The 15,726-nt window shown below is 37.2% G+C and overlaps 1 protein-coding gene across 1 annotated transcript in view; it reads left to right on the forward strand.

Annotated features, from left to right (window-relative positions):
• NUP58 (nucleoporin 58) overlaps positions 1–11,731 on the forward strand; it is a 36,409-nt gene extending 24,678 nt beyond the window's left edge. Inside the window, exons 14-16 of the mRNA XM_075083859.1 lie at positions 1,022–1,120; positions 4,027–4,122; positions 9,629–11,731. Of these exons, the coding sequence (XP_074939960.1) occupies positions 1,022–1,120; positions 4,027–4,122; positions 9,629–9,798 (365 nt within the window). The 3' untranslated portion in view covers positions 9,799–11,731. The remainder of the gene's footprint in view (positions 1–1,021; positions 1,121–4,026; positions 4,123–9,628) is intronic.
• Positions 11,732–15,726: the final 3,995 nt, after the last annotated feature.

Raw genomic sequence — 15,726 nt, forward strand, 5'->3', positions numbered from 1 at the left:
TGAAAAAGACAGGAATATAAAATTGTACTGTGAAAACTGTCAAAATACATTATTTATCAGAATTAATTATTTTAGAATGTGTTAGTACTGGGCTAGCAAGTTGATTCTTTATTCCCCGAGGTTAAGGGAAAAAAAAAAAGAAAAGGAACTGAGGCTGTAAACTTCATCTTGGCAGACTGAAAATGTTTTTGACAGTCCTGCATCTTAGTGTGACTATGCAGGGAAAGTACTGTCAACTTTTTTTAATCATGGGACAAACTCTGACTCTGAAATTTTGAATGTATCTAATTCATTAAGGTACACAGAACTGTGCCTTTTGTAAATGTTTATTTAAACAGGTGGTTTGACTAGTTTACCTTATTGAATGGTGTTATGTAGCAGAGCTTAACAGAACTCAGTTATCACTTGTGTGGAAAAGAATTGAATTGTCATGTTGCTGTGTAATTGACTTGCTTAAAAATGAACAATAAATTTAATAAAATAAAGTCATTGTCTTGTTTTTTATCTTAATGTTCTGTTTAAATTTGGATGGAATACTTGATTAGTTTTGAAGATTGCTATTTATTAAATAAATTAGATTTTGATAATATGGTTTTAGTTGCATTAGTGTCAGTTATTAAGTCAGTTATTATGTTTTTAATTTGAAGGTTTTCCCTTATTCTGGTTCCATTAATACAAGTGGCAAAATATTGTTACCTATGAGTTCTCTCAAGGTTTTGATTAGTGTTTTAAAGTTTAAGGTGAGGCTGGTTAACTTTTAAAAATACTAAATGATGTTGTTACCATGTTACTAGCTTTGACTAGTTTCACCTTATTACAATCAGTGTTTTCTTAGGTTTTTACCAGGTGGACATAGAGGCAGACAGTTAAGTGAGGAATTTTGATGAGGTAAAATTTGGGATCTTGATGGGATTTGTTGAAAGCAATGATGTTCACGTTATCAAATACTTGAATAAATAAATAAAGGGCCTCTTTACTATGAAAGAGTAAGGCAAGTTTGTTCTCATTTTTTTTGTACCAGGGCCACAGCCATCTCTGGGAGTTAGTTTTGGAACGCCATTCGGCTCAGGTATTGGCACTGGCTTGCAATCAAGTGGCTTAGGTTCTTCAAGCCTTGGAGGTACACTTTAACTTTTCTAATCTTTCATTGAATTATTATACCGCACATCTGAATCTCTTGCAAATCTTTAACTCCACTAAGAGGATGATCTGTTTCAGGGAAAGACCTTACAATTTGGCAGTCTGTGCTCTCCAGACTTCTCCGTGCCTTGCAGAAGGAGTTTCTAAGGCTAACGCTAAGGCTACTAAACCATTGTAGTGAAAACCCAGGATGAATAGAATTAAGTAATTACATAGAAGTTCTATTATTAAAGCTAGGGAAGTACATCCTGTTGTAACTACAACTTGACTTAATTTTACATATATGGAAGTCAGGCACCTGAGACCTTGGATCATGCTGTAGCTAATCCGTAGAAGTTTTTCACCTGTATGTACAGCTTAACTATAGGGACCCATTTCTGCTTGGATTAAGATAAGAATAAATGCTAAAAAATTACTACAGTCTGGGATCCTGCTTGCTGAAACATACTTGCTTTAGCTGTCACTCAGTCCTGCTGTGCTAAGGTGGAAAAAAAATGCCCCCTCAAGCTGAAAAACCAACATTTGAAAGTGAGAGAAAAATACTTACCAAAATGTTAATAGTGCTGGTGCGGAATATATTCCAAGAGGACACATGACTCTGAAAGTAGGCGGTAATAAACAAAATTACAAAATTCAGTAGACCTTTTCATTTGAATGTAATGGATCTCAGTAGCAGAATTAGAAGTAGAATCTAAGTGATTAGTAAAATCTAATCTGCATGTACATTTCCTATCCATATAGGTCAGGGGTTCCTACAGTGGAAGTCAAAAGACACAAGTGTCCTCTGCAGCTTTTGTATGATACCTGCACAGAAAATTGTTACATTTGCTGAGCAGAAACATTAATGTGTTGTGGTTTTTCTTTTTACATCCTCTCCTCTCTGCAGCCTCAGTCCACATCTCTGCGTTTTGCCTCTTTATGAGCTGAACATGTGAATCAGGATTGTAATATATTTAAAATAAACATCACTCAGCATTGGAAAGATGACGTAACTTGAGTGTTACATCAGTTTTACCTTAAATGATCATCTTAAAATCATCTTTAAACCTACCAATGTCATTTCTCATCAGTTTTTAAGCTTTTTTGTATAAAAGAAAGTCTGTACACCTAAACAGGAAAAACAACTGAGAATAGTGGGCTAAAAAGAAAGTACTTCTGAATTACCAGGCTGTTCCCACAATGTTTTAAATGCCTTAAGAAAAACCATAAAATTCTTTCTCTTTTAAACCAAAGAGGTTGTAGAGTAAAGATTGTTTATGTGTTCACCAATCTTGCCAATGTAAATTAAAGAACATTTTCTTTTAAATTGGTGGACAACTACTTCTAGTTTTGTCTTGGAGGTCTAACTTGTATTCTTTTTTTTTGCTAGTTCTCTGCTTAGGAAGGCATTTGCTTGCATTTCACCTATTCTGTATTAATTTACAAAATTTTCTCTTTTGACAAATCAAGAAGACTATCTGATAGAAACAAGTGTAGGAGAATAAAAGAATACATGCAAAATATCATGCAGGTGTGCTCTTGGAAACAAATGCAGAATGAATACTTAAGATTTTTTTTTTTAAATCTTAAGGTTGTTTTTTTTTGAACAGGACAATTTTTAATGTATGCTCTTGAAACAGCATTTTAAATGTGGAAATTTGCTCTCTTTCCATGATAAATATTCTGTTAATTTTGTCAGTGATAAACATGGAGGGTATTGCATTTAAATATATAAGATGTGTAGCCTATAGATCCTGTGTTTCATTAAATATTTGCAGATACCTTGCTTGACCTTTGGTAATTCAGTTCAAACTAGATAGGGCAAAAGAGTGTATCATTTAAATAAACTATCTTACATTCATATGATACTTGTCATTATATACCCTTAAAAGTTATTTGATTTAAAAATTGCAGAAGACTAGAGAACACTGCTTCAGATAGTGTGTTCAATCCTTACTAGTTTTAAATCTAAAAGTTATTTCTATAAAGGAATGGTAAAGGCTCAATCTGCAGTAAAATACAAGTATTTTCCCTGACACTTGAAACTTAAGGTGGGAGCATAATTTCCTCACATACAAATACTGTCGTCTTTTTGAAAACCTCTTGAGACAGCCAAAATCAGACAATATATTTCTCTTACTGTTCATTTTGACTGACCTCCATCTCAAACTGCAAATATCAAGTTACTTTTCCTTTGACGTGATCTCATATTAATAACACAATTTAAAATTTTGAAATGTTTATACTATGAAATTATAAATGTCAATCACAGAATTAACATAGAGTTTTATTACAGCTATATGTTTTTGGCTGCCCTTTATATGATGATTTTTCCCTTAAAATATTGTGAAATTCTGTTCTGTATTTAACCTGTTTTGTGGTTTCCTAGATAAAGCTGATCCCCAAAATCTGGGGGAGGACGTGACTCTAAAATAAGCCAAATGTAAACTCAAAGAAATGTTTACTCTGTTATAAGCATAGAGAATTTTTCTTTTAGAGATGTGGATGAATACTGCAGCTTTCTGTAATAGAGGTCATATAACTTGTGTCTGAATTTTCTTAGTTTTGGCCTATGTGGTCACCATTTTCCTGCCAATTTAGCAGCAATTCAATAGCAACTATGTAAACTCTGATAGTTTACTTCACCTGGTTTTATACCATTTCCTTTACTCAGTTTTGCATTTTGAAAAAAGTGGTTTTCTCCAATGCTTTCCTGTTTGCACTGTTTCCTTAATACAATGCTGTGTTGAGAATAAAATGCTCTTGAGGCAGTAATCTTAGGAATATTTGACTACCAAATAATGCTTAGAGTTACTTTTGGTTTTAGATTACTCGGCCCAAACCTGTGTGTCTTTAATTGCTGTGTCTGTAATTTTTTGTTGTATGTCTTTACTATTATTCTACTAGGATTTGGAAGTAGCTCTGCCTTTGGAAGTAGTGCCACAGGAGCATCATCTTTTGGGTTTGGAACCACAAGTAAACCGTCAGGAAGTCTAAGCGCAGGTTGGTCTGTTTCTTTTAAATTCAAGTTTATTTTAAAGCAAAAGTGTCATAATCAAACTGCTGCACTCAGCCTAAGAAAGCTACTGAAACAAATGTGCTTAAAGTTGCATGTGTATATAACCATTAAAGTAATTATTTACTTGCTAAATACACATTTTCAGAGAAGTTTTTAGGTTGTGTTATAGGTCTCCTAGGTAGACAGTACTGAGTGAGCATTAGCGTTTTCCATTTGGTGGCTATATAATTAGGAGCGGAAGCAGATGATCAGATGCATCAGATTGGATCAGATGCAGTCTGAGGCATAGAAATGCAGGTACTGCTTGAATTCATAGGCTATACAGTTACTGAGCTATTGAAATTGGTGTATAAATTTGTGACAAATATACCAGTAATTTGACTTTCTGTATTTGCAAGTAAAATTAAAATTATTTTTTAGAAGTCCAGAAGGTTTTCTTTAATCTGATTATCCTTTCTATTTGAATAGTAAATTATAGGTATTGTATCTCTGTATGTATCCATAATTCATTGTGTTACTATTTTGAAAACTTTCTGTGCCAATTGAACTACTCAGTACTCTTTCACTTCCTTGGTTTAATTTTATTGATGTTGAGAAAATGAAAATACAGGTGCAATTGCTCCTTAACTCAGATGTCTGAAATCTTAGTCACTTCTGTAGCCTGCATCTCTGTTTACTTTTTAAATAGGAGTTTCTTTTTGAGGCAAATAGCTTACTCTAATCTGTCTTACGGACTCTTTCAATCTGTCATTGAAAAAACAATCATGTCTCCTGTGATTGGTTTTGGTAGCATGTTCCTTTTTTTTAAAAGCAAAATGTTTTTAAATGCTATTAATACAAATACATTAGCTTTGGACCAGTGTTGTGTTAGTTGCTGTGTTTTTCCTTTTGTTTTGTTTTTTCCTTGGTTAGTGATGGATTTGCTGTCAAATTAGGCCTCTGAAGTACCTTAAGCTTTGTATTACAAGGTGGAAATAGCTCACTAAGCTTGCTGTGTAGCGTTCATGAATGTGTAACACCCTAGTAAATTCTTGATAGGACATCTCTGATTTTGCAATACGCAATGTTTAAGCATCAACCTTCTTTTGTTCAGTTAGTTTTTAATATCAGAAATATGTAGAAAGCTTACGCTGCTTATGTTTTTATCGTGTAGCTTTTTTCCTGAGCCTATATTAAATTACCTATTATTAATATTTATATAAATAGTATTGCAGCTAAGTTACCAAGTACATACTTTAGTTTTTATTACGTTAAAAAATATAGTTAGAAAACCAGTTGCATGGATCAGTTGTCCACTACTAATGAGGTATCAAATCAAAGTAAATAGCAAATCTGTCTTAGCTGTGTCAAAGCAGGCGTTGTCATGGTGGCAGTGCCCTGGATCTCTTTAACAGTGAGGGAGTTGGACCCAATAAAATCAAGATTGTTTTCAGTTATCTCAAGATTCTTGGCTACAGAAGGTGGTAACCAGGAATATAAAAGATTAGATGTAATTACTGTCATTCTGTGCTTATCAAATAAAGTGGTCATGAAATCCTGATCTAGACTGGGCTTATAGAATAGAAACCTCCATAAATATTTGGTAGTCCAGAACCACATTAATTTTTACCTTTTTGTATCCAAAATCCTATGCTGTATAGCTTCTGGATTGCATATGATCTTTAGTTTTATTTTACTGAGGGTGTATGTATGGGTTTGAATGATGGCTGAGGTTAGCCAGGTTTGGTTTTTGTGGTTTGGTTGGTTGGTTTTTTGTTTGTTTGTTGGGTTTTTTTGGTTGGTTGGTTTGCTTTTGTGTTTTTTTTTTAATTTTATTTTAATGTGTCCTGTTTGTTAGATAACATTTACAGGATCCTGAAACTATATTCTGGTTTATGTTACTGTATATAGTTGTGTCTTGTTTCTGAATCTTTTTCATTTGAAAAAGCTAGGGGAATGGGGGAAAGAGGGATAATGGGATTTGCCGTTGTGACTGCTTATGTTTAGATGTGAGCACTTAAGTATTTTCCCAAACTAATGTCTAGTAAGTGTTCTGTCACCCTGTCCTCCTAGGCTGCTTAGGTAATGCCCCAAGTCTCCTCCACATGTTTTTCATCAGTTTGTTCTTACTTCAGAATGAAAATTAGAGATCTCCAAATTGCTTTGGTCAAGTGTTTTGTAAGTTATGAGTTAAATTTAATTCCTTTAAAAGATTTGAAAGTATTTCTAGTAGTATTATTACTCTCCTCAATTTCAGTTTGTATGTTTGAAGAGAAAATTCTGAGTCCTCTGAAAGTATTTGAGCATCTTCTAATAGTAAATTGGGCTTAGTCCAGGAGCAGTCATTGTGTCCACTGTGTCAGCAGAAGAAAAGCAGAGCAACTGCAGTCTTCTCTCAATTCCTTTAGTGCGCACAATTGCGAGATGGAACAAGTGTCTCAGACTTCCCTCTGAGACACTCGCAGACATTGTGGAAAGCTGACTCCAAATCGATCCCAATTAATTCCTACTCTTACTCATTTGATGGCATCCAAAAAGGCTGATGTGAGTGGGATGTTGTAAAGAGCATTAAGACTCCCAAAGTGATGGGAAAAGGAAAAAAAATAACCATTGAATTTATCGATTATAACGTTAAGGGGATGGGGGATGTGCACACACTCTTTTTGTGAAAACTGAGATGCTAAATATGCTTTGAAGAGCTGAGTTAAGAATTTGTGTTGGAGACTTATTTTTATTGAAGAATAGCACCCTCAGTACAAAGGATAAGAGATAATCAAGTGGGATCATGCTGAACATACTCATACTGCTGAAAAAGGACCCAGATATAATTTGTTTGTAACTATGAGCAGCTTTTAGATAAAAGGGCTACAGTAAATCAGTCAAAGCTGTGCTGGAAATCGTTTTTGATGTAGAGCATTTATTGTGGCATGGGGGATTAGGGCAGGAATAGATTGCCTTTGAGATCTGGTGAACCACTGTTTATCCCAGTAGTGTTAAAATAAAAATATTGTTACGGGGATGTGCCTACCTCATGTTTAGCTTACCTACCTAAAGGGCTGACTGAAGCAGAGATGTGAAAGCCCAGTTAAGTTACTTTAAGGTACTCAGTGTACTCTAAGGTCCTTAGGGAGATGCTAGGTCTAATCCCTTGCAGGGCAGGTTGTCATTTACTGTCTGAAAATAATTGTTTACACACAAGTAATACTAATTTCAACAAATAAATGGTTGATCACGTTGTAGCTATTACGGTTCAAGACTTTGTGACTCCTCCCTCTAGACCTGAGCTATTCCATGACTGATTTTCTTTCCTTGCAACAGGAATAAGACTGAATGTATACCTTGTTCAAGGTTTTTTTTCCTGAAGATTTTTCATTTGAGTATTCTGCTTTAGGGCTTGGTTTACTTCTAAGAAAAGAACTTTATACCATGGCTTTGTTACACTGCCATGACTGGACAGAGTCATTTAGATTAACTTCCCTTCTGCCTTTCTACACTTTTGTGGCTGCCCTAAGTGGCATGCCCAACATAACAATTATTACTTTCCAAGTTATATCAAAATTAGCAAGCATGTTCTCAGTCTTGTATCACACAGTTTATGTATCTCTTTCTTATTCTAACATTACTCCAATAAAGCTCAGGCTGCCTTCCCTGCATGCTTCAAAACTATCCCTGCATCTAGAAGCAGCTAGGTGGAGGTGAGTCACGAACACTTTACCCTTGCCTATTGAATCCTCACATGTAGATTACATATGGTTTTATTATGAATGGCATTCCTGACATTTTCTATATGAGGCAATGTTTACCTGTTATCCTAGATACATAGTTGAAGTAAAAGGGTAACTTGCCAAGAACAGTTTTGGTTATTAAAGATTTTTTTTTTCATTGATTAGACTCCCTGATGAAGAACAATTTTATTCTAAAAATCTTACTTGGGATTCAGAGTTAGCAGGGAAGTAGAGGAATAGTTGCATCTGCTTTACCCCTTACATCGTAGGATGAGAGACAAATTAGTCCACAAAATTTAAGCAAGACTCAAGTAAACAATATCATTATTCATGCTCTAGATCTGCACACTCATTACATTGCCAATGAGTTCTGCACAGGCAACTGTGTGTTGAAGGACTGCAGTTACTGGAATGTAGGTAATGGGGATTTTCTTGACAAGGTGATGAGGTGTGTAACCCAGGTCCAGACATTGCAGGAGGAAGAGTTTCACATTATGTTTTGAAGTAGTTCTTGATGCAAAGCATCAGTTACAAGTGAGACATTGGAAGACATCAGGCTTGTGAGAGCCACTTTGGGATTCTGATGAGACAACCAGTTGGGCTTTTATTTCTGTGCTTTAAAAATATTTAGGCATTGAGTCAAGGATACTGATGTGACCAAAGGGTTGCTTTAACTGTCTGTTAGAGAACTAACGAAACCATGTTAAGTGACGCCTATTGAGAATATACCCTTTTTTGCTTGTGAACCAGTTCAATTTTTCCTTAATATTTTAATTGTTTACAGGTTTTATGTGAAACGTGTATAAATCTATTTGTTAAAATCTTAACTTCCTCATGTCATACTTGTTATTTTGTATGATTGGTTACCTTATTCAGTTTCTTGAGAGAACAAAAAGCAGAGTTATGAAGTTCTGCTTCTTCTTGACTAATTTTTGAGAAATTTCTAGCATTCTCTAACAGTTTCAATTATTCAAGTTGGTTATGCATAACTACTATAAATTCACAAAAGAAGGTAAAATGAGGTGGTGTTACTGTTTCTGAAAACTGTAGGCAGATTTTCTTCAGCTGATCTCATTTTATAGCTAAAGAAAACGTTCAGTTTGTTTACCTTGATAGAAGAGGGTAGAGGAGTTAAAATAGCACAATTTGCTCACCTTGTCATTCAGTCTTTCCAAGGCTCTGTTTTCAGTGCTGCTTTTTTGTTTAAGTCATAAAAGGTGTTTTTAAATACCAAGAATTTGGCAAAGATTTGGAGCCTTTTTCTGGCTCTCATTTAAGGCACGGTCTGTGCCATGTATGTTATAAAGACAGGCAAAAGTAGCATAGTCAGTAGGGCCCAAGGCTGGGAGCTCCGACTCCAGCTTTGCCATTTACCTGCTGCGAGTGAAGTGAGCAGGCCAAGGCTGCTTGTACTTCTGCCTTCCCTCCCACCCTACATATGCATTATGTATTTAGACTGAGAACTTGAGGAGTTATGGTTCTTCTATGGTACAATTTCAGTGGGACTTTTGGGTGCTACTCCAGTATGGATCATGGTATAATAGGCTTGTGATTTAGGATATAATTGTTTACAATCACTGAGGTAGCCTGTGTTAGTGCTGTAATATCCAAGTTGTCATAGCACGTTCAAGTGTGTCAGCAGTGTGGCATACTGTTGCAGATGCCTGTTAGTATAAACTATGACAAATATTGGTAATAAAGTGGCTGGTGTTCATAACTCCAAGGAGAACAAACTTATAATCCTGATGTAACTTATGTTTTAAAATATTTTTCCCTCCCTCATAAGGCTTTGGCAGCTCGACTACATCTGGGTTTAACTTCAGCAATCCCGGCATCACAGCATCAGCTGGCCTGACGTTCGGGGTGTCTAATCCTGCATCTGCAGGCTTTGGGACAGGAGGGCAACTTCTTCAGCTGAAGAAACCTCCAGCTGGAAACAAGCGAGGGAAAAGATAGGCACCCTTTTTAGAGAAGGGGAAGTGAATCAACTTTGTTCTTCTGAAAAGTCTATTTTTCTAGATTGATACATTAATTAAACTGCATCCCAGGAGATTTATAAAAATTTTGCTACTTTTCCCTAGTCTGAAATACAAAATGAAATCGTATTGAACAGCTATTTTCTTGTGAATAGAAACCCGTTTATGTATTTTTATTTTTGGCCCTAGTTTTAGAAATGTTCTATACTGCGTTATTATTAAAGAATCTTGTAAAACCATCTATTTAACCTAATGTTAGTAGCAGAATATTTTTTGTTAATAAGCTTTATACCATATGAATATATGCATATTTGTTTTTTTGTACAGATAAAATATATTCTAGTACAAATACTAGAGTTCATATCTTCTGTTCCTGGATATGGCCTTTAAATCTACTTCAGGGTGTTTTTGTGTATATGGATGTAAATATATACAGTACAGTGCACACACCTGTGTGTATGTATGTGTATATATATATATATATGTATAAAATACAGGCGTGCAAACTTTGCCGCATAGACAGGTCTCCTTTTCTTTGTGTGCTGTTTCGCCATGTTGCCTTGTGGCCCCATGTCTTGATGTTCCCAGGAGTTTCAAACAGTGGGTCCCAGGCTATGTCATCATAGCTTCTTGTGTTTTGTTGTTTAAGACCAGCTGAAATACAATGTTTACTATTTCATAAAGTTTGCTAAATAGTGATTAGTAGCTGGATTTCTTTCAACCTTTTTCTTAACCCATTTAGCAGCCAGTGCTAAAGAATTTGGCACAGACATTTCACAGGTAATGTTCCCAAGCCATTTGGTTTTGGTTTTTTCTCCTGAGCTGAAAAGTAGGGCATTGCAGGATTTCAGCTGAAAGCTCAGGATGCCACAGGGTCTGTGTGCAAGCAGAGAGTTGTCAGGTTGGATGAGCTTTTCACTGAAACTGGGGGAGGTGGGCTATGCTATTCTAATGAAAACCCGGATTAGCTGTTACAAAACAGAGTTGATTCACTAGCTTCTTGTCAGCACTACTAGCGTTCACATAAAGGCAGTTGCGTATCTGCTTTCAATACGAGGTATAGTACAGTAAGTTGCTGCTAAAGAATGGAGGAGGAAAATTATGTAATTTGAAGGTTAAAGCTGTTGCAACAGCAGTTTATGAATCTTGCGTATCACATCATCATAGCTGCTTGTGCTGCATCTCCAATTTGGTGTGCACTAGGAATAGCTGGGAGAACATCTCGAGGAGGTACTGCCTTACGTGAAATAAATAACAGATCAATTGAATCTTTGCAAATAAAGAGACAAGCTGAAGTGTGAATGTGGAACTTCGGAGCCAAGTTGCTTTTTACGTAGAAGATGTTTTGTATATAACATGCATCAAATGAATAATCACAATTATTTTCACAAAAGCACCTTTTTTTCTAAAACAGTTGCAGTGCATAAGATTTTTCTAGTACCAGGTCATTTGCTTTCTATTGTTAGTGTTGTTACCACTTTGTATGTTTTGGAAATGATGTCTGTATTCAGCAGTGATTTGCTCTTTGGCAAATGTTTAGTTTGTCACTTGATCTGATAAAATTAAGGGAAACTGAGCACAGAATTCTTCACTTTTGTACTTGTATGTTATTACATCTTTGTGAGCAGTCTCTTAGGAGGGGATATAATGTGGTTTTTTTATGTCTCGGAAAAATAAAGCTTACAGTTTATTTTGATTTTAACCTTTTTTTAAACTTTTATTGGGCTGCAGTCAAAACCGTAATGTTTGTATTCCTTTGTTAGTGTTTTTTTAATAGTTAATATGTTAAACCACTGGACTCTCCTGTAATGTATTAATTTGTGAAACTGACTCTAAATGTGTATTGTTTGTCCACATGTGCAACTTACCATTGTGCAAACAATAAAAAGTAATGCTGTGACCCTTGTAATACATATTGGCCTATTTGAAAGATTATTTCCCGTTGTTCTGCTATGTCATGGGAGAAACAAAAATGTCATTGGCTAATACATAGAATTGTTTTTCCTAGGACTTAGAGTGCAAAATTGTCCTTGCTGAAGTTAGGGCTTTTGTTTCTGGTTTGAAAGTGGGGAGGTGAAGGGAGGTAGTGTGTTACAGGTTTGTCTAGACTGTCTGTGCAGTGCGCTGTATAAACCTGCATCATGCTGTAGTGTAACAGCACTGGGGATGGCTTTGTAAATTCGAAAGCAGTCTGAGCCTCCTGGGTACCTGTTGTTCTGCTTCTTTTCACATTAAGGCAGCAGTTATGTCCTTAATTTAGCCCATGTGAAAAAGTGATTATGTAATGGAATAATCACATGCTGGAGTACAAACTGAAGTCAAAATGGGATTTGAAGTAATTTTATTCCCAGAATATTAGTTGGGTGGTTGAATTTAGCCATGATTGTCAGGGATCAGCATTGTATCCACTGTTTCAAATGGTTTGGGTGTTTTTTTTTTTTTCCAATTTAAAGACGGGTAATATAATTAGAGTGCAATATACAAATACATTGAAGGTGTGGCTTGGTTTTCTACACGGCAGATTAAGAAGCTGACCAGTACTTAAACACCATGAAAGGAAATCAAGTCTGGATTACTTGTTCTGTAAAGAAAGAAAAATCTGTACCAGAGGAAGGTTGAAGTCACACATGTAGGATGTGCTTCTCTATTAGTTTGTACCTTGTTGTACAGCTGTGGTGTAAACTTACTTACGTGACCTCTTTCTTTTACTAGAAGTAACTTGTTTGGGTTTGTTTTTTTCACCGTTCTCCCTACAATGGCCATAGCAGGCGTTAGGATAGCGTTACGCCTCAGGTTGCTTCATGAACCTCTTCCTTGGTCCAGCGTCTCAAAACTTTCTTTACACTCTCGTTTGTGTGTCTCTGTTCCTGACAAGTTGGCTAGCTAGATACTGCCATGCTTGCTTACTGCTTTCTTGCAGACTGGGGGGGAGGAGGTTGAAATAAGGCAGAGTTGGATAGAGCATATGCATCTTCCTCATCATGGAAAATCAAATCCAGCTATACCCCTTCCATTTACGTATTCGTAACTGCATTTCGAGCCTTGATTGCTTTTATAGCATTATTTTTTTAAATGAAAATTGACATCAGTGGTAATTTTTGGGGGGTTTTCTAGTCCACTACTCATGTTCATAGCAGTGTTGTGTCAGTTCTTATGTGCTACTGGTTCTAATACCTGGAATGTCTCAGCAGAAGATATGAAAGAAGCTCTTTGTAGGTTCTTGCTGAGAAATCCAGAGTAACTGTATAGAAATATCCATCCATACTGTAGAGCCTAAATGCCTTATGCTCTAGAAAAGTTCATTTCCCTAAAACTCTTTTGCAGGTTGATAATAACAAAGAACTGGCTATGTGCAAAAATTTCCAGCAATAAATTATGCAGGTTTTGGATTAATGGCCGGGATTGTGCTGTCAGGCTGTTTCCTTCTTCCCTCTCATTAAGTACCTTTCAACGCTGTGGCTAGTATCTCCAGACACTGATGGACAGTTAAAGTATCACAGGAGTAAGTTTGTCCAACTTCTCATGAAAATCAGCAGTTGGGCTTGGGGAGGGGAGTGACACCGAGCTGATGCCTGCGGCAGCCCTGGAAGGTAGGGGCTACCTGCTGCGACAGTGTCCGTGGAGCTCCAATCCAGCTATAACATGCAACCTCCACCCAACCAGAGAGGTAGGTTGCTTGAAAGGAGAACGGAGGGCAGAGAAGTGTGGGGAGAGATGAGGGGATGTAGAGCACAAGGCCTCCTACTGTGGACGGGACAGTTGGCTTTAATTCAGTTTGGGATCATTTCTTCTGAACTCAATGTTGAATATTTACATACTGACACTTTTGTAGTCCCAAATCAACTGAGTTTGTAATACAATTTTTTTTTTATGGGTCGGATGTTGCATTTAGTAGGTAGAAATAGAAAATCGTAGCAGTTTAATTTTCTATAAGGTGACATTTTTTTATTTGTAGGGGAAAAAATTTACAAACTAACTCCATAACCAAAGGAATTTAAAAAACAAAAATAAGGGAGTCCTATCAGGATTCCCATAGCTCTGTTGGAGAGTGCTGCTTTCACCAGGTGGCAGGAGGCTCCCAGTTACAAACTGCCGCCTCAATGCCCTTGCAGGCGTGGCTGTCGTGCAGTATGTCACCTTTGGGTTTTGTTTCCAGGTTCTTCATGTTTTCTTACACTTTTTTTTAAGGTAGTGAGGAGGTGAGTAGGCTGCATGTTACTTTTAGCTTTGATAACTTTTCCAAAGAACGTTTTCTCACCTTTAAGGCATAAGGCATTTCTTGTTACAAACAGATTATGCTTAAGTTTAGAGGCTTCTACAAACTGGAAAAGCTTCTGGGTTGATTTTTCTCTTGTTTGAGTGTAGACGTGTCCCCACCAGGATATCAGGTCAATGCTGTTGAATGCTTGCATGGAAAACTTGGAACACATACTCCTGTCCTAAGCAGGTCAATAGCTGAACAGGCGAAAGAACTTCACTTGTTTGTTCAACTAATGTTTCACAGACTGATGGATTTCACTCTTTCTTTTCTCTTCAACGCAGGTGTCAATCTATGGCGTGTGCTTGGGCAGCAGCAGGACAGCAGCTTTCTAGAGCATCATGTAATTGCCTCCAAAATCCATTTCTGATTAGATGCTGGTGTATATCTCCTGGGCACGAAGTCCCTTGCTGGCTCTGTGTATTTATTGTGGCATGTTGCGGTAACAGGATATGCTTCAGAGGTGATGATCCCAGTCACAAAAGCAAGCTTGGATGATGAGGTTTTGCTCACACACTACATTGTAGTAAAAAAGGAAAGAAAAACAGATTTGACGAATATTCAAAATCAAGTATTCAAAACCTAACTATTTTTTATATGGAACTTGAAATTTTGAAAAATACCATGTACTCTTAATAAGAGAAGAAGGGGGTAAATTCTCACAGGGAAAAAAGATTGACAGGCAGCTTGAGTAGACTTTCAGTTGGGTGAAGCCTTGGGGGGAAACAAATGCAGAAACTGTGCAGTTGGGTAGCTAAAGCTACTCTGTTAACTCCATGGTTAAGTACTTACATAGAAGCTGCTCTAAACTGAAAAACGCCCCAAAAATTCTACTCCCGTTAACAGCGTTAACACTTCTTGGCTGCCTGGACTACCTTTATGTCTTTATCAACATACATGTAAAGGAACCGAACCTTTGAGCATAAACACTTTTGCTGCTGTTTTATCCAGGGATAAGGTAAGGTACATATGATAAAGGAGTCCTTACTGAAACAAAGTCCACCTTTCAAAGAAAGGCTTGGAGTGAGCCCAAATGCTACATGGGTGCGATGGCGACGAGCGGTTAGGCCAGCACTGCCTTAGTCCTTAGTAGCGTGGGGACATCTCTCCGCCTCTGCTGGAGATGGGCGGAGGAGTGACGGTGAGCATACCTGTGTCTTACCAGCATGTTGCCTTCATTGTTCCGTGCAGCTGTGCTCGGCACAGCTCTCCAGCGTGTCGCCTCCTGTATCCTTAGCAGCAATGCCGAAGGCAGCTACGGTGGTTCTGATTTAGCATCAGGTCAGACAAAATGAACCAACAGAAGTGACAGCAAAAGGGACGTGCTAGCCTTAATGCCACAGAAATGAGTCTTAGTGATGCACATTATATCAGTTTCAGATAGGATCGGTCTCTTTTCCTTTTACCTTTTATTTTGGCTGCTAAGGGAACTGGTGGCTGTCTGAAGGCACTCACTGCAGCTAACATCGCCTTTGCGTGCCCCCACGGTAGCAGCGTAATGCTTAATCTACAAGAATAGCTTTCAACGAGCAGGCAGGTGTTCGCATACCTCTGGCAGCCAAACCAGAAGCAAGCCTTATCCCTGGGGCGGGGGCGAGACTTGCTTTGGCCGTTAGCTAAGTTTATGCAGTAGAGACGACAAGGGCAAAG

Source organism: Phalacrocorax aristotelis, chromosome 1 (genome assembly GCF_949628215.1).
Source record: "Phalacrocorax aristotelis chromosome 1, bGulAri2.1, whole genome shotgun sequence".
Taxonomy (NCBI): domain Eukaryota; kingdom Metazoa; phylum Chordata; class Aves; order Suliformes; family Phalacrocoracidae; genus Phalacrocorax; species Phalacrocorax aristotelis.